Genomic DNA, 26083 nt, shown 5'->3' with positions numbered 1-26083 from the left:
TGCTGCACTGCAGAGGGGGCAGATCAATAATGTGCAGAGAGATTTCGATATGGGAGAGGCGCGTCCAAAATCTAAATTGCAATGTAAAAAAAAAAAATCTGTCCGGCATTTGCGGGCTACCGGCAAAAGCACCCAGGATTCACCCTACATGCAAATATAATAAATGCACAGTATCTGCACCCCTTCCATTGCAGCATGGATTGCATGGTGCAAATCTACTTGCTCTTTTTTAACTTTGCAATCAACATTCCGAACATCAATCATTTTTATGGAATTTTCAAACAAATATGAGGTACAGACAAGAAGAAGGGAAGGAAGGAAGGAAGAAAAAATAGGGGTACATATGAGAATTCTAAATATCGTATAGAAAGAGAAAGCAACATTCTTAAATTGTGAGTAGGGACCCTGAAAAATTAGCATGACCTCATGGCACTGGGGCGTGGCCTGGTGGCACAGGTGGGAGTCTGCGTGTCACTACCTCATGTCGGGGGCACACCAATCTGCTGGGCAGTCCTCCAGGCTTTGCTGACAGTGGTGAGATGCACTGTTTAGATTACGCTATGGCCCGCTGGGATGCCAGGACAATTCTGGAAAAGTGGGACTGTCCAGGCAAAATCTGGACACCTGGTAGGAATGCCTTATGTACGGCCTATTTATACATCTAAACAATGTTAGTACATCAATAAGCCATATTTGCATCTAAACAGTGTATGTATATACCCTAAAGCTATATACTGTATATATGTCCACTCATTGTGTGTATACAACCTACAAAGATATGTCCTAATACACTATTGCTGCAGTCGTGCTAAACAGCCCTTTTTGGAGCACCAGGTCTCATGTGCCTGGGCTTGCGCTGAGCATCTTTTTTGGCCGAAAATGTGTCTTAGTAGCAATCGGATGCAACAAACCGCTTCACAAGTCTGCGCTGATTAATGTGAACTGCGACACTTATATATATATCTGGGTGCAACTGAGTCTGTATCTGTATACCAAGGGCTAGGATGCAGCGACCGCAACGTGTCTTCATGCCAAGTTACATTGTGGTTCATATACAGACAGAGGGGCCTATTCATTAAACATAAAAATTCTCTGGAGATAATTAGCTAGAACTCTCATGGAGTTCTAGCTAATTATAGGTGGAATTCATCATTCCACCTCTCCATAAGTATCTATTCCGAAAAGCTGTCATTTTTGCGATGGCAGCTTTTCGGGAAATAGATACTTTTCCCTGCCTACACTACCTTATCGCATCTGGAAACACTGCTGCGCATGCGCTGTTACATCTGTAAAACCAGCGCGTGCTCAGCACTGCCTACAGATGCGTTAAGTTTTGTACCCCCCCCGACCCGTCCCCCTCCGCTCACCATCCCCCCCCGACTTACCTGTCCGCGCAGCAGCCTCCGGCTCCGTCCTGCTGGTCTGTCATGTGGTTTCCCAGCAGACCACATGACAGATTAGAAAAAAAAACATTTTTTTTTCTTTTTCTAAACTTTCTTGTGCTCTGCTGGGGAGCACACATGACAGACCAGCCTCCGGAGCCTGAGGACGGAGCAGAGCGCCGGAGGGACTCGTCGGGGGACCTGCACGCGCTGATACAGGTAAGTGGATTCTGCTATTCGCCACCTCACAGTGGCGAATAGTAACTGCAATAAATTCTGAAAATTGATAATTTTCGGAATTTGATGAATACCACAATTTCCACATCCCCATACTAATGTATGGGGCGTGTGGAAATTAACGCAGGGGAACTTAGCAAGGAGATATCTGTGATATCTCCTGTGTTAAGTCTGTTCATGAATACCAAAATAACGTTATTTAAGGAAAATGTCCTTAAAAACGTTATTTTAGTGTTGATGAATAGGCCCCTCAGATGCACACATACAGCACGTATATACAAGTGTATATCTAAAAAGCCAAATCACATGGGAGCTGGCGGCTCACTCAGTGAGGCTAAGTGTACGAGGACACATCTGTAGCTATGTACTGAATATGTCTAAACTCTGCCTGTGCATATTATATGTGCATCTAAATAATATGGAACTGATACAGAGTTGAATGCAAGTCGGATGTAATTTACCTCTCCCCCATTGTGTGCACGGAACTACCTTCTGATATTCTCCAGTATGCTGAGCTCTACCAATGAATGCGGCCAGATCACACCTTCGCTTGGTTTCATTATCAGTGCACGCATGCTCCAGCCCTATCCATGGTGCAAAAGTTCAGTCTGAAAACAAGGGGTGACGATGCGCACAAGAACTCCCCATAGTTCGCAGTTCCGGTGACACAGCCTTATGTGGACGCCCTATTACCACTTAGAACCCTTCAGCTGCAAGTGGATATGTGCTTGAAATGCGCAGGACTCATCATCGCTTATTTATTTATTACCAGCTATTTATATAGCGCACACATATTCCGCAGCGCTTTGTCCATTCACATCAGTCCCTGCCCCAGCGGAGCTTACAATCTATAATCCCTATCACATGCTCACACACATACCTACACAATAGGGTTCATTTCTGTTGGTAGCCAATTAACCTACCAGTATATATTTGGGGTGTGGGAGGAAACCGGAGTACCCGGAATAAACTCACGCATGCACAGGGAGAATATGCAAACGCCACACAGTTAGGGCCGTAGACGGAATCAAACCCAGGACATCAGTGCTGTGAGACAGTAATGCTAACCATTACACCATCTGTGCTGCCCATAGAGTGGCATATGCGAGCTGCACCGGAGAATGCACAGTGCAAAAACATGTAGATACATCTGCAAAATTGTCTTGTGTTCAACTTCTCATCAGCCAAACCTAGTGTGTGCAACTAAAAAAAAAATATTATTGGTGGAAAGGTGGAACAGGGCTTGGTATTGCTATGGCTGGGCATATGGTTCAAAGCAGGGTCTTCCCAGCATGGAGTTTCTATGTGTATACATTGGAACCTTCCGATTTCATGTGACAAGTCTTACAGACCTGACTAATATGCTCTTATTGGAAAGTCCTGCAAAATATGTTGGCGCTTTAATAAATAATGACAATGTGCCCTTGCGTATGGGTAATACATTACAGGTTGAGTCTCCCATATCCAAATATTCCGAAATACGGAATATTTTTAGCATGACTGAGAAAGTGAAACCTTTGCTTTCTGATGGTTCAATGTACACAAACTTTGTTTAAAGCACAAATTATTAAAAATATAGTATAAAATAACCTTCAGGCTATGTGTATAAGGTGTATATAAAACATAAAATCACTGTGTTTAGATTTGGGTTCCATTCCCAAGATATTTCATTATTTTATGCAAATATTCCAAAATACGGAATATTCCGATATCCAAAATACCCCTGGTCCCAAGCATTTTGTATATGGGAGATTCAACCTGTACTACCTAACTTTGTATTACATCTTAACTGGCTGGACATGAAATGCTGTGACACATTGTATCATTTTCGTCGGTTTTATGTAGGACTATTTCATTACCCAGAAGCACTAATGAGATTATGATGCACAAGTCATGCTAATATTATTTGTATAAACTACTATAAATAATATCTACATATGAGCTAATCTTTTAATGGCTTTAGAAAAACGTGTATTATTATGGATATATTACCCGCATTATAAATTATATTAATGCCAATTTATAATAGGGGCCATATTATCTAACTATTAATATGAAAGTTACAATATATATTGTATTAAAAGCAGTGTTTAACAGTTTTCCACTATTTATATTTGCTTTTGTGTTTAATAATATTATTGAACTTTTTTTAGTTTTGTTATTTTGAAAAAATGTCTACAATGATGTCTTATCATACTTATATTTTCCTTTTGTTTCCTTTGACAGCTGGAACAACGTATATTTTTAGTAAAGGAGGAGGACAAATAACATACACATGGCCCCCCAACGATCGGCCCAGCACACGGGCGGACAGGCTGGCTATAGGGTTTAGCACGGTACAGAAAGAAGCCGTACTGGTTCGAGTGGACAGCTCTACAGGACTGGGTGACTACCTAGAGCTGCACATTGTAAGTCATACATGTTTTATTTCCATGCTTTTGCACTTTGTATGGGTCTAATGCTGCCAGTGCAGGTGGTGACTCTGCATTATAATGCCTGATATACTATAGCTATATACCCTTTAAATCACCTGTCATTTTTTATGAATGTATTTTACTCTTTTATTTATTTATTGGTTCACACCAAAGTTACATTTAATTTACTCTCTGAGGCTTCAATATACTATCAATGCTGTCACCACTATTAGTACTTAGTTGTACTAGTAATAGTGATATTAGTGATACAATTAGTAGTTATAGCCAGTGGTGGCTTCAGGGGTGGGACTGCAGCGCAGTCCAAAATTAAAATAGGGGAGCCACACCAACTGCCAGTGAGTCCCAGCTATCAATGTTTGGCAGCGTTTAAAATGACAGTTGGTATGGTTCCCCTATTTGAAATTTGGACTGCGCTGCAGCCTCACCTCTGGAGCCGCCACTGGTTTTAGCAGTTGCAGGATTATAGTACAAATAACTAACATGTACTGTACACATAATAATGCAATATACATTTCAAGACAAATTATACTGACACTAAGGCCCGTATTCAATTTGAGGTGAAAAGTATTGCGCGCATCCCCGCTTATCCCCGTATTCAATTTGTAAGGACTCCAAAACGGGGCCCAGTGAAACTGGAACAGGCGAAAAGTCCTGTAAATTTTTGGGAAATCATCCTAGCACCCTCCTAAAGATGTCCTAACATGGGGGATCACTATGGGTACCCCCGTTTCTGCCTGCTGAAGGGAAGTCAGGTTTTTAAATAGCCGCGACAGGTGCATAAATGCGGCTTTTAAGAACAGATGAAGAATAGCATGTAACAATTTTTTTGGGAAAAAATAACTATGCCCATCAAATTTGGGGTACATGAAAATAGGTGCAAGCATATTTTTAAGTCCCTAAAGTAAGATTTTAAAATTCTTCAAAAATGCACCTGCTGCTACTACCCACATTCTAGAAAACACCTGCCGCATACTTGGGAACCCTCCCCTGAATTAATTTCACTAGTTTAAAACTCTTTTTTTTTACCCCCAAAATTAAAGTACAGTTTTTGGGGTGTCCTTTTACATTTTTTTTTACACAGATTACTTTTAGGGGACATTAAAAAGGCTGCAGGCAATTTTTTTCTTTCTGCACCCCTAAACCCCAATTCTGCACTTTTTTTCACCATGTATTACATGGTGAAAACTTATCCCCATTTTTTAACAAAGACTTTTCGCATCGGCGAAAAGTCTTTGAAATTGAATACGGGGATAATTGAAACAGGCGAAAATGACGATAACCCGGTTTCGCCTCAAATTGAATACGGACCTAAGAGGTATATTTACTAAAGTGAGAGTTTTTAGAAGTGGAGATGTTGCCCATAGAAACCAATCAGTTTCTAATTTTTATCTTCTAGAAGGTGCTAGATAAATGATAAGTAGAATCTGATTGGTTGCTATGGGCAACATCTCCTTCTTAAAAACGCTCACTTTAGTACATAGGTTCTCAAACTCTGTCCTCAGGACCCCAAACAGTGCATGTTTTCCAGGTCTCCTCACAGAATCGCAAATGTTAAATAATTAGCTCCACCTGTGGATCTTTTAAAATGTGTCAGTGAGTAATGACTACACCTGTGCAGCTGCTGGGTGACCTGGAAAATGTGACCTGTGTGGGGTCCTGAGGACCGAGTTTGAGAACCACTGCTTTAGTAAATATACCTCTAAGGGTATGACTCTTCTTACATGTAAATTTTAATACACGTATGTGGATCTGTGTTCATGACCATTACCTGAATAGGATAGTTGAACAAATAGTGGATTTTTACATTTTCTTGATTGGGTGGTGGAATATCCACCAATATAGAATAAAACCTATGTGTACGTTATATATCAGCCCCTAAATTGTCATTGTTACCGATTTCCTACAGTTCAAAACTTTCCAATGTAATATACAATGGGATACCCATAATTAAACACACATGTTAGTGGCGTATTCATCCTTGCTAGACAAGTCTACACTGAAGTGCCGCACATCAAACTGATCAGTGCAAACCAGCAATGTTGTTTTGTCTGTTCCAGTTTTATTTATGCAAATAAATCGCACATTTTGAGCAAATAACATGGTCGTCGCGGCCAAGGCGCCCTGGGCCTGATGCACAGGATGGGGTATTTGGCGTGACTTGAGCAACAGTGTACGAAGACACATCTGTATTAACAACTAATATACAGACACATCTTAAAACAATAAAGTCAACGTGTTTGATTCTTGTTGCTTCACCTTACACTGTCTTCCTGTTAAATTATTATTATTATTATTATTATTATTATTATTATTATTGCACAAGTCAGACTTTGTGGTGCAGCAGATCATTTTGCAGAACACCGTTCCGGCAATGCCAACTTTAGATTCAACTTTTTCTTGGCATGTTCGCAGTTTACAACTCAGCACCTTATTAGCAAAGTTGCATTTCAAGGAAATTTTGGTCTGTGCATAAAGCTGTTGGTTAATTAATGCCGCAGTGTAGTTGATGACTGGGAACATTTAAGGCTGAATTTCACCAGCAATATTTGCCAGCTAAGCTGGCATGAGAAAAATATTTTTAAAAGTTTTGATCATTTTGCTCACCTCTGTGCCTAATCAATGTATAGATTTTGCACGTTTTTCTTATTTAACCATTATCTAGTGCTAAAATTCCCATGAACAAAAAGAAAAAAATGATTTATTATATGTTGTAATCCCACAGGACAACTTGGAGATTTTAGTGCTGTAAATTTTTAGAACAATATTTGTTTATTTTCCAATCTGGCTGCCTTTGATGGCTTTGTACAGTTTTATTTTCCCTGAAAGGGAATCTGATGTTGGTCCCTTGGATAATCTTACAGCATATAATAAAAGCAGTTTGCTTTAAACTTGGTCTAGGAAAGTAAATATCACATATTTTGCAATTTCTTTCTCCCAAGAAAGGTTTCACATAGAAGCTTAATATTAGGTAAGTACTTTGGCAAATGATCTGTTGTCCTAATATTGAATGTGGACTCAGAACAAAATTGTGTATTGTAGGTTCAGTATGTCAGACGTACTTTTTGTACTGTCGTTACATATTATGAGGGAAAACATTTTCTAAATCAATTAAAAATTTATATTTGATGTGATGATTGCCTAAAACAGTTTAATGTTGTAACAGTTAAGCAAGATTGGGAACAAAACTAGGCTGTCTGGGTAAAGCAAATTGTGTTAATGATTAAAACCACAACCACGATCATCTTTCTTACGATTTGCCTTCACTGATTCAGTTATTACAAAAGTAAGGAACTCTTTCTTCCTCTCCTTGCCTCTAGTAGATCTATCTATCTATCTATCTATCTATCTATCTATCTATCTATCTATCTATCTATCTATCTATCAGCTGATGTACCCGGTTTCACTCAGGAAGACCTTAGATATTTATTGTTTACATTCTATATTAATGCATCCCCTCCCTCACTGCTATAATAAGACATTACTCTTCCTCACCTGTACTAGCACATTGCACTCCCTCGCCTCTGTAGTAACACATTATCCTCACTCACCTCTGTAGTAACACATTTCCCTCCCTTACCCATGTTGTAACACATTCAACATTTCCCTCCCTCACCTGTGTAGAAATACAATCTGTCATTCACACCTGTAGAAACACAATACCCTTACTCACCCCTGTAGTAACACATTCCCCTCCATCCCCTCTCTAGTAATGCATTACACCTGCTCACCCCTGTAGTAACACATTACCCTCACTTACCCCTTTAGTAACTTATTGTCCTCCCTCACCTCTGTAGTAACACATTACTCCCGATCACCCATGTAGTTACACATTCCCCTACCTTGCCCCACAGTAACACACTTGACATTCCCCTCCCTCACCTGTGTAGTAACACATCTCCTCCCCTCATCTGTATAGTAACACATTCCCCTCCCTCATCTGTGTAGTAACACATTTCCTTCCCTCACCTCTATAGTAACACATCCCCTGCCCTCACCTCTATAGTAACACATTCCCCTCCCATACCTGTGTAGTAACAAATTGCCTTTCTTCACCTTTATTGTAAAGGTGTAGAAACACATTCCCTTTCCATCACCTCTATAGTAACACATTCCCCTCCCTCATCCCTCTCCATCACCTCATCCCTCTCCATCACCTCTATAGTAACGCATTCGCCTTCATCACCTCTATAGTAAAACATTCCTCTCTCACTGCTGTTTTAACACATTTTCCTCCCTCATCTGTGTAGTAACACATTCCCTTCCATCACCTCTACTGTAACACATTCCCCTTTCACTGCTGTTCTAATACATTTTCCTTCCACACCTGTGTAGCAACACATTTTCCTCTCTCATCTCTGTAGTAAAACATTCCTCCCCTCATACCTGTACTAACACATTCCCCTCCCTCACCTGTGGCCTAAGAGCTATTTAGCAATCCATGAAAATATATTTTATCTCTTTGCAGTGCTATCTGCCTCATAAGCCACTTCAGGATCATATGGCTAGTGGTGGCTCCAGAGGTGGAGTTGCAGTGCAGTCCAATATTCAAATAGGGGAACCACACCAACTGCAAGTGATGTTTGGCAGCAGTTGGGGTGAAAGGTGGTGTGGCTCCCTATTTGAATGTTGAACTGTGCTGCAGCCACCATGAGTCAGACAGCCAGGGCATTACACAGGGGGAGGAATCATTTTAGCCCTTTTCACCCCCTTAGGAGTCGAATTTAGAAAAATACCTGCTTAGTGGGTGTCTACATCATGGAAAACATATATTCCCTGATTGTTAGGTTTCCAGGTCCAGGGTTTGGGCTGGGCGTTGATGAGTCAGCAGATCAGTCAGTCAGGACAGTAGATTATATATATATAGATAAATACATTTTAATGTAATAAATTCTTACACAAAATACTTTGTACAAAGTGGTTTTGACTTGATATAGTCATATGTTTTCCCTCATGTTCTGCAAATAGCATGACCTCAGCCCTGCCCACAGTAATGTGACACAAAAGCTGTAATACAAAGTCTAATGTCTGCGTACACACGGTACAATAAAAATGCACTATCTGAACGATAACGATATCGACCATATCGTTATCATTCATTTTTTGGTGCCCAACAACCAGCGATGCGCGGGCACGTATGGTCGCTAGCGATATTGACCATCACCCGTGCATTCAGGCCAACCTGGTCAATATCAACCAGATTGCTTAGGGACCCATGATCGTTGATCTCGGGTCGCTGGCTCGTCGTTGGTGGTGTGCTGGATGAATGATAACGATCAGTCAGCGATATCGTTATCTATGACTGATCATACAGTGTGTACGCACCATTACACAATGCAATGTATATACATTGTTTAAAAAATGGAGAATTACTCAGAAAAGACACATGCCCTGTTAATATGTGGTATGTTTGTAAAGTGACGGCATGAAGAACAGTGGTGGTACCAGAGTCACAACCCTAATGCTTGATCTGCTGTATGACATGTGTTATAAATGAGTTTTCTATTATGCAAGCCTTTGCAAAGAACGCTTCGGTGATAGTTTGTTGTAGATTTTTTGATCCAAGATCACATTTGTTCCTGGAACTCGGCATTAAATTACCGATGCATATAGTAATTCAGTTTTGTGAAAAGAAATGGCTGCGGTTCAAAAACACCCTGCCTCTAGGTCATCTAAGTGAATTGCATAAATCTATAAAGCCAAAGTAAACAAAGCTTAGATGGGAAGCTTTAGAAAAACCTTTAGAGATTTTTTTTTACATATCACAATGTATCTTTAGTAATAACAATGTATTTACTGCATCAAGTCAGAGGATATATTGATATATCTCACCTCTAATTGTGAGATACAGTATCACAAAAAAATGTTGTACATATTGACCGTGTAATACAATACGGACGGTGAGCCTGCTAATAGGCAGATAGACATTAGGATGGATATTTTACACTGTTCTGCGGCCACATTCTAGACACTCTTTATGTCATAATTGTATATGCCTTCTCCGATTTCATAAACCAAGCGTGGAAAAGCAATTATCAACATTAAATTTGCTTCTCTTTATTATAGGTTTTTCTTGCCATTTGATATCGGAAACTGTGGAGATTAAACACGGATAATGACCATTTTATTAAGTGGCTGAAATCTGGTTTATATTCTATCCCCATTTATCAATCATAAGTAGTATTCCTTCATTACGATAAATGTTATGTTAGAGTAGGGAGTGCATTGGTCAGACCAAGGTAATAGCAGATTTGGAGAATAATTGTTTATATGATAATGATTCATTTTCTGGAGAGATTTAGGGCTTGATGTAGAATTGGATGCAAATTTTGGTAAAATTTGCACTCAAGAAAGCAACACGAGAAATAGAGCATTTATGGCTATATACAGAGGGTGCACTCTTCAGAAGATGCATAGTGCAGGTCAGCACCAGAAACGTATGCACCTAGGACCGAAGAGATATTTTGTGGGTCCCGGTACTAGACAAGGGGCATCACGATGCCTTCTTTGGAAAACTGTTGGAAAGCTTTTGCTGTCAATACCGGGATGGGGTGTTACCCTGTCTGCAAGGCTGACTCGAGCTCATGCCAGACTCTCAAGCACAAGCCCAGGCCCAGATAATTAGTACCCCCCAACCCTGTCAGCACAGTGTGCACTTATTTTACATCAGGTATAAGTCACATACAATTGTGCTCATGCTTTTAACTCTCCATTGCCTGTATTTAAAGTTTGCTAAAACATGCAAGCAAAAGCATAATATATCCCAGACTATTAAAGAAGTCACCTATTAACATTAGTTTTGCGTTTGCAAACAGCCAATCGCCAGCCTCTGAGTATCTGCAAATACTGCAGCTTTCTTAGAGGTATATGATTCTGTGTTCCAGTCTATATCTGGTCACAATTGTGCAAACCTATGGTGGCATTTTCCTTCCATTCCCATATTCCACCTCTTCAGGCTCAGCCGTGTGCAAGTTACAGATTCAAAATTGTGCATATGCTAAACTGGTGTAGTACTATCAGTACTATCAACCCCTATACCTTTACATGATAGGTAGGTCTACATTCATTTTGCTATTATTCTGTGCCATTTTTTCCAATATGAATTTCAAAAGGAAAAATAATAGGAAATTCTTGATAAAAACACATACGGTAGGGCCATATTCATCATCACTAATTTTCTACAAAAGCAGGTGAAAATCAACATTTTCAGTTTCACCTACTTTTGTAGAAATTGAGTATTGGGGCCATTCATCATAAAGGTAATGCAGGAGATATCACTGATATCTCCTGCTTACCGTTCTCCCCCGATCTGTACCGCAGTCCCCATACACTAGTGTGAGGACCTAAATTCATCAAGCTCTGAAAATACAATATTTTTGGAGTTTGACTGCCGGAACCTTCGTCATTTTCAGATGGAGTTTTGCTCCCGCCTCACAGATCTTTCCCTAAGGGAAGGAATCCTGGGTTGCGAGCCCCAATTCGGCTCCTTCTGCCAGATGCTGGAGCTTCCAGACAGGCTCGGCAGTGCTAATTTTTACTGTCATGAAAGGAGCAGGGAAAACATTCTAGGAGACAGCTGATTTTTGGATCATCTGTCTCTGCGCTGGAGCAATGATGAATTGCCCCGGCGCCCGCTAATTAACATAATGAATATGCCCCAGAGTATTTATTCAACAAGATCTTTGCAAGAATTGATATTTGAAAATGCACTGTGGATTGTGCTCTATATTTATACTACATAGCCATACTAAGATACTGTAGCTTATTCATTACATAAAGCTTAGGGAACAGAAAAAACATAAATTGGATCTAACACCATAGAAGTATATTCACCTGCGTTACTCCCAAAGAGTTTCACAGGTAAGATTTTGTTTTTTCATATGTAGATGTGTAGACCTCTTTTTGTTCCACGGGTATTATAGTGCCCATTTTCGTTATTTTGTTTCACTTGCGTTTCTATTATTAAGAAACAGTTTAGTTAAAACATATTCCTTAAACATTCCTACATATGCTCTCCATCAAATTCTGGAACTTTTCAAATCCACATGCCTCTGTATTTCCTATCATCACTAACATACAGTGTATAGAAATAAGGTTGTCTTATAAATAAACCTCAAACCTGGTCAGGTGGCTCAAAACAGTTATAGACTATTCTGTGGATTATTGTATTTTCAATTTCTTTAATCCCTATTTTCCTTATCCACAGGGTTTATCGGCATGAATTGCAAGCTCATCTTTTTTTTTTTTTAAATATGAACTCAGGAATGGTTCTAAATGGACAAAATTGTTATCTTTGAAAATATACGTGGGAGTGCTGAATTTGTGAACTTGCGTGTACAAACATATGGTTTGTTTGATAAACCGTGAAAGAAAGAATAAATGTTTTTTTAGTTAGAAACAGATAATACAGGCCATAAGTGTCCGACTCCACAAGCAGTCAGGGAGATTACAGGGCACATCCATATTTCACACTGTAGGTTGACTCCCTTGAATAGCAATTTTTTATTTTATCCTTGTTATGCTGAAATACTGTATCTAAGCTTTATTGTATAGCCCAGTATTAAAGCATTTATAATTTTCCACTTCTATTCACTATTAAACAATTACAGGTACGTACATTTATTTTAATTAAAAAAAGAACATTCTAAAGCTGTACTATGGCTAAAGATTAGATTTTACGAGCTTCTTCCCTATGTGAGCTTAAATTGGCAGCGACTATAGGTATGAGCGGTAGGGCCATTCACAAGTCACATGCGCTTTAGTAAAATCTTTCATGTTAAAAAGTGCCATATATATAATTTAGCAGGTTATTTATTAATAAATTATTTATTTATCGACAGGTGTTGGTATTCCAACCCTGTCAGGATGCTGGCGCCAGGATGCTGACTGCCGGGATCCCAAGCACCTGTGCCCCTTACCCAACCCCTCTAAATATATACAGTTACAGGCCCGTTATATTATTTTTTTTTGTTGTCAGAGAATTGGATTTTGTTCTCCCAAAAAACATATATCTGAGAATACTGTATATCCTTGTCATGCCTAATGAACAGGGGGCCTGATTGACAGATGTATGCAACAGCGATGGTTTACGGACATCTCCGATAGTGTGAGATCCCCCTATATATGCAGATCTCGTTCTGTGATATCGCACGCAGTGGCCCCAAGTTGTGGCGTGATTGACATGCGGCTCGATTGCCATGGGGTGCTATATACAGTGAAGGTATATATATGTATATAGCAATTTGGTAGCATAATTTTTACCACCACATTATATAATTGCAATAGCATACCAAAAAGTATGTGTATATATATATATATATATATATATATATATAAAATGTCACAAAGGCTGGCACTCCACAATCAAGCAAAATGAACTGGCCCAGGTGCCATCCACCATGCTCCACCAGGCGCTGTGCATATAAAGTCAAATGTAAATGGTGGCACTCACGGGTCTTGTAGAAAGAAAAGAATCACTCTGACAACTGTGTCACTTCTTGTCTGACGTTTCAGTCAATACAGACTTTTATCAAGAGCACAAACAAAACAACATACCAACATACCTATATAACAGAGTGTCACAGGTGATTGGTGCTACCTCCGTGTGCTGACCGCCAGGTGCATGAGGTGTGATGTCATCACCACACATCCATTGTACAGCGCGATGACATCACCAACGTGGCGACATCACGCATCCGCCCGAGCGCCCCAGACAGCATGCCAGACTGTCAGGTCCAGCGCCACTGTGGTCAGGAGGCCAAATTACACAAACAAGTGCCGCCATTTACATTTGACTTTATATATATATATATATATATACATATATAAATATATATATATAGATAGATAGATAGCTAGATAGATAATGTTTGGTTATTAGGGGGTTGGTATGCTAATTAATTGAGCTTAGTAATCACTGAGTGAAAAGACCTCTCCATCTATTAATATAATTTATCATTGGTGCAAGTGGGGTCTAGTACAAATTCCCGGCTGTCAGGATGCCGGCACTCAGAATGACCACGTCAGAATCCCGCTGCCAGCATCCCGACTGCCAGAATGCCGATGGTAAGAAGTGGGGTTAAGGTTAGGCACTGGGGGGGAGAGTTAGCGTTAGGCACTGGGGGGGAGGTTAGGTTTAGGCTGCGTGTGGAGGGTTAGGTTTAGATGTAGGGGTAGGGCAGGGGCGTATTAAGAGAGGAGGGGGCCTGTGTGCATTTCCTGTCCGGGGCCCCCTCTTCTCTCCCCGGCAGCCGGCAGCGGACTGACCACAGTAGTAGACTCTGGGCATTAGTCTGTGCCCAGAGTATTACCTACTGTGCATGCGCAAAATGCCTGAAAAATGGCTGCAACGGCCATTTCCCAAGCTTTTTATGCAAGGCTGTGAAAGTCGATGCAGGGCTTCGGAGAGGTGAGTATAAGAAAATATGGGTGCAGGGTGTGCGGTGTGGGCCCCCCCTGGATCCAGAGGCCCCTCTGCACTGCACACCCTGCACCCATTATAGATACATCCCTGGGGTAGGGGTAGAATACTTATCGACAGGAGTCGGTATCCTAAAAATGCTGGGATGCTGGTGCCAGGATTTGGACCACCGGGATCCCTAGTTCCTGCATCACATACCCAACCCCTGTAAACTATATATATTTTTTGAGATAGTGGCTTTTGTAGAAGCCTGTCCAAGCTAAGTGATCAACAGTTTAGTAATAGCTACAATATCACTATCATTTTACTACTGATTCTGACATTGCCCTTGAGCAATATAATATAATATAATTATCCAATCTTGGCTTGAGAAGTGCGTCAAGGCTGCATTTCTTCTGATCACCCTCCTGCAATACTCTCCCCCTATGGTCAAAGTTGACAACGTCATCTGAAGATTTTGATAGCTATTGGGGCCATCTGTAAATGACCCAAATTATTAATAATAATAGGGACTGCGGTCTGCAGCATCAGTTTGCCTAACGCTGAAGATGTCTATAATGTTGGTTAAGTTGGCAGGATACCTAAACCATGTGACAACAGGTCTCTAGGCAACCCTCTTGAGGTTCTGTGCATCATGTTGTCTGTCATTGGGACATAGCATGGGTTAACTTGGAAAAACAATTTACTCACAGGGGGTTTTTAATCATAAAGTAAAACAGACATGATGACCATTTTTCACCAAACCAGCTATGCATCCGGACAGGTATGGACTGGGGCTTACAGGAAACATCACAAATTGGGACAAACTACATAGCGATGGTGAAATAACACTCCATGTTATGCAATTTCAGGCAGCAACACGAGCCACAACACAAAGAAGTGTGAGCTCCTGTTGTCAGAGTAACATATACTTAGCATAAATGAATGAAAAAATAATGAATACCAGAATTCAAGTAAAGTGCTCAAGCAATATTTGTAAGACGAGCAGCGGGGAGGTACGCGGTAAAGCTTAGCATTTGTTAATTACTGTTAACCTTCAAGAGATTGCTGAAATACAAAAGCAATGAATAAAATGGCCATAAAATATAAAAAGGTCATTCAACAGCATTGCTGTACTGTAAGACATGTCCTTGTGGAAATGTGGCTGCTGTGGGGAAGATAAGTATAGCATGCAGCCCGCTATCCACAGGGGCCTGCACTAAGACGTTAAGCAGTTAAGTTCAGTTGCAGGTTGTGGATAACACCAGTTTTATGGAAGTTGATAAAAAGTGATCCAACGGGAAACAGGACTCTTGTATACTTCAGTGATACGTAGCCTCATCATTCGTAACAAGACGATGAGCAAAGACAGGTGACCTGGACAGTGATGGATCTGTTACTGTGTCCTGTAGTCACACATTGTGGAGGTAACCGTGTTCTGCAAGGGCAACAAAGGTCATAATGGGCATACAGGGAAAAGTAATGGAAATCTACCATTTCAGTGGAAGGAAAAGAATACCCTAAATTATACAGGCTCTACAGGGTCAGTCAATCAGGGTCAATTATTCAGTCAATCAGGGTCATTTGCTTATATTGCTCAAAAATGCAATTCAACATTCAACCACAGTGCACAATCAATTTAGCAATGAGCTCAAATATCTCCTTATTTTCTGTGTTAAAGGGCCTAATTCACACATTTCAGAACTTCTAATAGACAGCTATAATGTTTACGAATAAACCAATGTGCCAACAAACGTGGACCCGTCACCTACACTACCCACTGTGGACACAGACACTTTATGTGCTGATATTAATATACAGTACTTGCCAACTTTTTGGAAAGGGATCCAGGTGTGAGGGGTGTAAAGTCGTGAATTGTGTCATTGCATACACCTCCCTTCCCACTGCTTAATGCCGGGAATCACATCATTAAGCCCTCAGACAGCACACTTCACTAGGGAAATGGTTGGAATCTGGGAGGTTGGTCTACTCTCCCAGTAGTGCAGGGTAACTCACCAAATAATTGGGAGAATAGGCGAGTATGGTTTATAGGCAAATTCATACACTGCAGTGTTCAGTTAACTTTTTCCAGTGTTTATTGAAATACCAACTGAATGATCTGACAATCATATGGGACATGTATGTATTAAGATCAATTAATAGAGGCTGTCGCAGAGTCCCTATCCACATCTAGTGCATATCTCCAAAATGTCCCTTATTCTCTCTTAACAAACATTGTCATGTGCCCCTTGCACATGGTGATGGGAGCAAGTTTGTGAGTTCAACATATATCCAGGAATCTGTAGGATATTGCATGTCTATGGGGTTTCAGCCTTCAGATCCTATCCAGAGGATGACAGAGACCACATAGGGGGTGAAGTCTTCAAGTCTCTTCTGAGAAATGCCACTTTTTGGGTTCTCATGGAGCTTCCTCTAGGAATCTTTTCCTCTTTGACTACCCTAAACGTGAATCTTCAGAAATATCTAGTGAGATGGACTCCAAAAGGCAACATAACCTGCCAGAGATAAAGGAGCTTATAATAATCCTAATAACATGATAACTAATACAGGGCCTGATGCAGAGGTGCATGTAATGTCAATGTCACACTCTAGCGGACAATGTTTCCGGTCTGCGCAAGCGCCCGAGTTACACTGCGCCTGCGTCCCGATAGTTACCACTCTAAGACACTCTTTAGGAGGACGTTTTATGGAGGTAACAAGGGGGTGGCTAGCCATACACGGGCATCTCGCGGTCTGTGACTGTGTCCAAAGGCGCATTTGCACTGACCCCGGCAGTCATGTTTAGATGAAGAAATTGCACCTGCCATGGGGTAGGTGCAATCTCTGTTGGCGCGACAGATAGTTCATCTTAATACACACAACGGCGGAGTAGCGCCTAATCTCAGTACGAAGATCATTGGTCGCAGCATTAGCATAAAGGTGAGTTGGGCTGCGGCAATAGACACAGTCGTGGCTGCAATTGTGGCCATCTCTGAATCAAGCTAAAGTGCAAAATGAAACAAAAATATGCCACAAAGTAAAAAATGGAAGTGGGACAAATATTGCAGTATAAGTAAGTAAGTAAGTAAGTAAGTAAGTAAGTAAGTAAGTAAGTATATGCCATGTAAGGTCTCAGCCTTCAGCTGGGTTTGTTTTTAATATAATTCCTTTGTCATTAGAATTGTAAGGGGGCTTTGAAAAACCTAATTGTGCCAATGGTGCAGTTTGTACTACATGACCAGGCATCCAGCATTTTGTCAGTGTGAGTGTTTGGGGTCTATTTATTAAGACCCCTCCAAAATGAAGACTTACTATCTTTTATCTGGCTATTTATCAAAACAAGTCACTGGAAATGCTCAACCTCCCAACAACAGTAGTCAGCAGCAGAAGAGCCGTCTTAAAGCTTGCCATGACAATAAGTTGCCTATAAATGCACGTATGAGGTGGCTTACCAGCTCCCATATGCATAATGGAAGTGAAAGACCTTAAAATTAAATTTAAAAAAATAGCCTAACATTATTATTTTTTTAAGTAAAAAAGAAGTAAATGATTATTATTATTTTATTATTATTATTAATATTATTATATGAATATTAATAATAAATTATATATAAATAATAAAGCATTTTTTCCTGTGAATACCTGCTAGTGATCACCACTATACCACTGATGTCTATGACAAATAGGATTCCCCATGGGGGAGCATTGAAAGAGACCCCCAATGATAACTACTGACTCTCATCAATAGGAGGGTTGCTTTGATAAATAAGCAGAATTTCTAAAGGGCTTTTTACCAATGATAAATAGACCCTTTAGCCACAGGGCAGATCAGCTATAGACTAGATAATGTATATATTACAGTAGCTAAGCCCAGATACCGGCTGCCTCCATCGTGTGTATATAACGGGCAAGTTTAATATTTCCTGGAGGCCTTAATGGTACAATAGCAGGGATCTTTATACTATTGTACTTCCTAGGGACAGTATGCATATTACCCACCTCTAGGATGGTGAATACACTTCCATAAAGAGCTGCATGTAAATGTAATTACTAAGTTTGTTCTCCAGAATGAGTGAAGCTTATTTGCAATTCCTGCCAGGAAAAGGTTCCGCACAATAAAATTATCGTGCAGCATGGAAATCAGGTACAGGGGATAGGGAATTAAATGCTGTTCTAGAGATGTTTTTGGTATTAATCCAACCTGAAGATCATCTTACATTTTACAGATAATATAAGTAGTATAGTTCCCGAGAGTCCAATATCCACCAGGATCTCGCAGGTAGCTCGCACTTTCATTTGTCTTTCCCCCACTTGAGTTCACCTGATAACAATAACGGCAGTTCTTTGGTTTTTATACCTTTTGAAATAACCCACGATCCTTTCCAAATAAAATTATTTATTAAATAGAGCACACAATGATAAAAGAATGCTCACATTTAGAAACATCTCATAGTTAGAAATACAGGGCCTGATTCAGAGCCGGACGCTATTTGCGGTCGTTCGTTCTGAAAAAAGGGGTGGCTATTCAAATGAACCGTTCGCTCTTTGTGGTCTGTTCACGCCTCTAGGCCTGAACGAGCGAACAAAACTTGCGGTCGTTTTCTTGGAAACTACGCCCCCTGGCCGCTCGCATCCTACGTCATGTCCGCTATTTATTAGATTAATCGAGTACATCGACCAGCGTAGGAACTGCTCGCTATTCTTGTGGTTGGTTTTTCCTACCTCAATCATGCGAGCAGTTCTGACTATAAAATAACCCAGTGACGTGGTCAATGACGCTGCTGTATTAATTATGCACACCCATAAAACGCCCGTTTTGACCTTTAAGCACGCCTGCGTTCTGATCTCCACTCCCCGTTTTCAAGCACCTTCCCCTGTTACCACCCACATACGCCTCCTTCTGTCACTCAAATTAGCAGGCATTCGTTATTTAGCGAACAAACAATTTTCGGCCGCACTGACTGGTTCGCGCATGCGTATTACGATCCGTACGCATGCGCAGTTGGGCAAACATCGCTCGGAACGAACGAGCAGCCGCTTACGAGCGGCTCTGAATCAGGCCCACAATCCTCTATTACATTTGCCAGTCAACAGTCCGTTTTAGCATTAGCAAAAATAATGAAAAAAAAATCCCAAAAAAAATTTCCTCTGCATTTTCTGGCTTGTAACAGTTATTTAATCAGGTTGCCCTGTGGCTACTAAAAAAAGGATATTAAAATGCAAGTTGGTCTAATTTGAAAAAAGTTCTTGTAACACTCCCAAGACGCACCAATGCAGTGGTGTCAAACTCGGGCCCTCCAGATGCAGTGGAACTACACATCCCAGCATGCAGTGCCACAGTTTTGCTATTAGGGCATACTAAAACTGTGGCAGGGCATGCTGGGATATGTAGTCCCACAAAAAATGAAGGGCCCGAGTTTGACACCACTGCACTAATGTGTGTATGAAACTGCCCATACCGTGACACAACTTAAGATGTGTAAACTTATCATGTACTGAAGGACTGCAAACTATTGTCTTTTCTTATCTGCTGTTCTAGGCTATGATGTACGGTGTATCAGGAGTGGGGAACCTTTTTTTCTGCCGAGGGCCATTTTGATATATATAACATTATTTGCGGGCCTGGTGCAGACCACACCCCCTCTGTGTGACACCACACGGGGCGGGGCCACAATCACCGGTGCTTAAAATGATGCTCCAGGGAGCTGTAAGGGCAGCGGTGTGACCCTCTGAAGCATCCTAAGAACCCTCCAGGTGGCACTGCTGCATAGATTCTGGCTGCAGGGTGCCATTCTAGATGAGGCTAGTAGAAAAAAGCTCTGAGGGCAAGACAAAATGGTTCCGTGAGCCTTATTGGCCCCCGGGCCTGAGGTTCCCCATCCCTGGCTTATATGTTCGACCCCCTACTGCCTGAAAATATGGCACACTAATTTAACATACTGTACGCTGAGTCACCTTAGTCTTTGCCCCGTGCTTGGCCCCACCCTCTCTCTAGCTGGCCCAACCGTCTCTATGCTGTTCTCCTCCCGGCATTGCTACTCTGTCTAGATCTGCCCCCCATTGCAGCTCTGCCCCACCACCCTTGCTCCTATACTTACCCCAGCAGCTAGTCTGATTCTAATAAGGGGCTATCCCATCTCCCTTGAAAGGTGGAAGCCGTTGGGGTGCATGCCCAGGCTTTCACTGTGTGCGCATTGAGGAGACAGCCTTATACAATTATTATATAGATGTGCTGAAGAGATATGGCGAATACGCGGAAGGTGACAAAGATGCTGGCACAGCTCCAGAATCCTAGCTACCTTCTGCACAAGCGCCATATAGAGATGGGCAGATCAATTCCCTGTACTGAGTTGAGCCACATGGCTCAACTCAGTGGAATGTCTCGAGACAGTGTATCGGGACACGGCTCTTTAGAGCTGTAGGAAGCAGGGGTGCCGGCGACTCTGAGTGAGTCGCTGACAGCTCCGCCGCCTGCAGCCCAGCAGTGCAGATCAAGCTTCTGCACTGACTCACCTGAGTCAGTGCACAGCACACCCTCAAGCCCCGGCAGTAGCAGCGCGACTCTGAGTGAGTGGCTGACAGCTCCGCCCCCTACACTGCTGATCCGATCTGATCATACTTCTACACTGACTCAGTGCAGAAGTATGATCAGGTCGGATCAGCAGTGTAGTGGGCAAAGCTGCCACTGACAGAGAGGTGGGTGTCTCGACACACCAATCATTGAGTGACGCGAATCATTCGAACATCAGAATGATTTGAGTCATTGTGTTGAGACACTCACTCAGTAGCCATCTCTAGAGCCAGATATCCATATAAATCACTGGAAAAATGGAGCCGATGGAAGCCACACAAAACAATGGGTGTTGGATTGGCACACGTGCTCTCTTGACTCAGTGGCCACCACATTATAGATACGCCACTTGTACATTGCTTCATTCACAACCACTGGTGCACCTCCTCTGTGCTGCTGAAGCCAGAAACCTTTACTATATAAGATCTTTGTAAGCATTAGAAGTATAGCTGGAAACATGTCAGGTGATACTTAGATTCTCACGATGTGGTAATAATGTTTTGCATTTTCTTTACCATATCTAAGAACCATATTCTAATGAGCATTTGGAGGTGTTTTGGTGGCCTTTGTTGTATTCAATCTTCAACTACTTCTTGTCCACTTGTATCCTGTTTATTAGCAGATGATGGGAATGCTCATAGCAACAGGAGATGAACAAGCAGAAATTGTGGGATCTTGTGGTCAGTCAGTGACCCGTCCACTCCTGTGATGAGAAGGGAGATTCATCAAACCTAAAGAGGACAAGTGGAGATGTTGCCTATGGCAACCAATCGGATTGTAGTTACCATTTTATATAATGTACTAGAAAAATGATAGCTACCGTAGAAGCTGATGGGTTGCTATGGGAAACATCTTCACTCGTCGTCTTTAGAAGGTTTGATAAGCCTCCCCCTATGTTAGTGAGGACAGGACTGTCTAGGAATAGTGGGCCAGGTGATTATGTGAGGAGGGAGATGGAGGTAGCAGGGAACCACAGACTGAGACTTAGATAATGGAGGGAGCAATGTCCTCAATGGCACAGAGTAGTGATGCGAAGCTCCTGTAAATTACACTAATACAGGACAGTTCGGTGTCAAATGCACCTTGATATGGGGGTTCATTCATCCAGATTCTTGCTGTTATGGACTCTTTTATATAAAAATGGCATTGACTACTGAATGTTTGGGTTAAATAAAAAGCTTCCATTGCCTTCACCTTTTTGCATATAATCATTTTGGGTGTAAGGACACATATGCACTGCGGAAAACAACTAGCTGTACAGACCATTGGTAAGGGCAACCTCTGTACCCTGTAAAGAGCAGAGGACATCTATGTAGTGTGACTATATTAGGTAGATCCAATCTATAGTCAATACAAAGGTGGCATCCACCATAGAGATTAATGTTGTCTATAGTAATAAGTCTTTATACTGTAGTTTGTTCACCATGCCTCTACCATTTGCTTAGTGTATATGTGGCCTAAATATAAACTACAATGTTTTAGTATTATACTTTTCATGACCTGTGTGGGCTAGTCTGAGGAGCAGCCATGTACTAAGGTTTAGTATTGATTTTACAATGGTATTTTCAGAATGGGATGCACTCAATATCCTGGCACATGAGATGCGGCGCTTAGAATACCAGTGCCGGAATCCCGACACCTGGCAGAATCCCGGCGGTAGCATCCCGAAGTTAAGTAGTGGGGTTAGGAGAAGGGTAGGGTTAGGGTTAGGCCCTAGGGCAGGAGCGTTTCTGGGATGGGATGGGGGAGGTTATGTTTAGGTACTAGTGGGGGGAGGTTAGGGGGAAGTTAGGTTTAGGGGGAAGTTAGGTTTAGGTACTAGGGGGGGAGGTAAGGTTTAGGTACTAGGGGGGGGAGGTTAGGTTTAGGTACTTTGGGGGGAGGTTAGGTTTAGGCACCAGGGAGGGTGGGATAGGGGTAGGGAGAGGGAGAGGGGGATTCTGACCCTGCTGGGATCCTGAGAACCCGCAACCCATCCCCAACGTCTTCAGAACATGATCTGCTAAGACGTCAGTAAGGACATAAGTCAGTAAACCCAGCATCAGGCAAGTTTTCTCTGCCAGCTACATGTGTGCTAGGAAAATAAAAAGTCAGCCAGAAAAGTTTCTGTCCTTATATAGAAAAAGGATTTACACACGACAACAATTGCTCTATGATAATGGAAAGACAATAACGATGCCAGGAAGAGCACAATATAAATAAATATGCCCTTTATTGCCTCCCTGTCAAGGTGAAAAGAAAAAAAAAACACCATTTAGTTTCAGCAACGAAATTAGTTACATAAATATTGTATGTGCTTAGATGTTACACTTGGCTGGACGTTAACCTATTATATTGTGCATTAATTGCTTTGAATAATAGAATGCACAGAAGAGCGTTAAAACACTGATCAATGGGAATTTTTATTTTGTTTTTCTTATTCAGAATCCTAAAAGCCATAATCCCCTCCCAGCAGAGACTATTATTGGAAATGGTACAGACGCTACAGAAGAATGGAAAAGTTATAGTTCTAAGTAACTGACCAAAGCATGACGTTGTGGATGTCATTTTAGGCAAATGATGTACCTAATGTTTTGTAGCATGTCTACATTATTTAATTCATAAAATGTTCACATATAGTGATATTAACAGTGCAAATTCTAAAAATAAATAACATTAATAGTGAAAATTCTTAAAAAAATTTAAATAGTTTAAATAACATAACATGGTTTTCAAATTTCCCAGGAAGTATTATTATTACTTTCTCAGTAAGAGCATCATAGAGCGAAGTCAGTACCTACAGCTTTTGCTGTTTAATATAAGCTTTCAAAAGACTTAGGGCCTGATTCAGACCTGGTCGCTGTCTGCGTACGCTTGCTAGATATGTATGCAAATTTTTCAAAGTTGCCCCACGGGAAGCAATCGCTCGCCAAGGCATAAGCATGCCCACCATGTCTTAGCGAGAGGTCACTTGTCTGAGCATATGCCCAATCGCACAGGCAGAGCCGTCCACCAGCAACACGTCATCTCCAGGAAGTGTATTAAAACACTGGTACATCGAGCACCATCGGATGCAAAGGCAGTGCTTGAGGTATCTTTACCCTACCACAAGCATTACGAGGAAATCAGTGTAAAAAAATGGCAAGTGACGTGTACTATGACGCTGCCTGTTAATTATGCACTCCTCTGAAATGGCATTGAGACACCCAGGCACGCCTGCTTTCACATCCCCAACCCCCCGTTATTAGTGTCCTGCCCCTATTACCACCCACAAATGGCCTCTCCTGTCACTCATTACCCTGGGCTGCCTTTGCTGGGCGAGCGAGAGGGATGCGAATGCAGTGTGTAGTTTGCGCATGCGCAGAATGAAGTGTGTGCATGCGCGTATGCAGAACATTGGGCTGCTTGCGAACGCACAGCGCGAGTGAGCGGATCTGAATCAGGCCCTTAACTCCTTGGTTGCTACGAGCGCGGGGACTCAATTTACTGTCACTAGCCCTGCAGTGATGGCACTACAAGAAACCCCAATGATGACCACTGCCCTCCATGATCGGTGTGTGTTCTTGCAGTGTTCCGGTGCCCCGTAGGCAATATTATTATTTCATCATAATCTTAAACCATAACTGGTACTTAAACAATGAATGAAGACATAACCACATGGACACAGTAATTGTTGGGAGTTCACAGCCCAATTTATTGATTGAATCCTTGGCCACAGCAAAATAGTCAGATCCATTAAATAAATGGGGTGCCAACAAGCCCAACCTGGATTGGGAAGAACCACTAAATGGCCTAGTGCTGGCCACTCCATGTGATGGCGGCCACATCCTCCCATAAGGTAGATAGATACAAATTCGCCAATCTCAAAGTAGAAGTGCCACCCAACCACTTTGCCCCAAAACAGGCTGCTGAGGAGCAGCACTGCTTTCCCGATTAGTTGTACCTTCCCTGTTGGGTGGCAGGGGATCAGAACTGCAAAAAGTAGGATGACTGCTCTTCCAGCCTAACTCCTCCTCCTAGCACCTATATGCTAGCTATTCAATTCAATCCTAAACTGAAAACCTAAATCACAAATTACCAACCCTAACTAAACTGATGACATAAAAATCCTGGGTGCTTGCATATACTCATTGGGGTATATTTACTAAAGTGATGGTTTTTAGAAGTGGAGCTGTTGCCCATAGCAACCGATCAGATTCTACTTAACATTTATCTAGCACCTTCTAGAAGATAATAGCTAGAATCTGATTGGTTGCTATGGGCAACATTTCCTCTTCTAAATCTCACTTTAGTAAATATACCCCATACTGTATGAAATATTCGACCAATTTCAGCAGTGATCGTTTATGATCCCCAGGTAATAATTAAATCAATGTAGATGGGAGAAGGAGGGAATCCCCATCTGCAATTTAAATGTAGGATCCTTTTCAAAGTTCTCTCTTTCAGATCTCTCTTGTTTTAATAGATACATTTAATCTCTAAAAGAAAAAAAAGTGTGCTTTATTGGGGGTTCTCATGTAGAGCAACAATCCTGCATCCTTTAGTTCGTTATCGTCTGTCACCAGAGAAAGAAACTCATGTTTTTACAAATAAAAGTTACCACTTTTATGTGCATCTCATACTTAAGGGGTCTATGTTCTAAGCCTTGGAAGTACCAACCAATCAGCTTCTGTCATTTTTTAAACACAGCCTGTACAGTGACAGTTAGGAGCTGATTGGTTGACAGTTCATCACCATCCACTTTACCTCTCTCCAAGGCTCAGTACATAGACCCCATATAATGAAAACCACTGCAGGCTTTTTAGCTCTGGGGGTGTTTGAGGAAAGGGAGTGGGTTCTCGCTGATCATTTATATATTATTTTTGTTACATGCCCTATTCATAGAAAAGCACAAAGGGAGTTATAATATTGTACAGCCAGAAATGGATAACTCTGTAAACTGATGGTTTTACCTAAAAAACTTAGGGCCTGATTCAGACCCACTCGCGAGCGGCTGTCCGCTCGCAAGTGGGTCGATGTTATGGACTGAGCATGCGCACGACGGAGGGAGCTCCGTCGTGCGCATGCACCAGATGCGACGAGC

General features: G+C 41.6%; 1 protein-coding gene across 19 annotated transcripts in view; it reads left to right on the top strand.

Moving 5' to 3' along the window:
• NRXN1 (neurexin 1) overlaps positions 1–26083 on the top strand; it is a 1439010-nt gene that overhangs the window by 1077670 nt on the left and 335257 nt on the right. For all 19 annotated transcript variants that reach the window (XM_088477984.1, XM_088477983.1, XM_088477988.1 and 16 more), the window contains one exon: positions 3846–4027. In XM_088477984.1, the coding sequence (XP_088334110.1) occupies positions 3846–4027 (182 nt within the window). The remainder of the gene's footprint in view (positions 1–3845; positions 4028–26083) is intronic.

This window comes from Taudactylus pleione, unplaced genomic scaffold, assembly GCF_031769625.1.
Source record: "Taudactylus pleione unplaced genomic scaffold, aTauple2 ptg000206l, whole genome shotgun sequence".
Lineage (NCBI taxonomy): Eukaryota > Metazoa > Chordata > Amphibia > Anura > Myobatrachidae > Taudactylus > Taudactylus pleione.
Note: the sequence above shows the minus strand (reverse complement) of the source record. Positions and strands in the feature narration are given on the sequence as shown.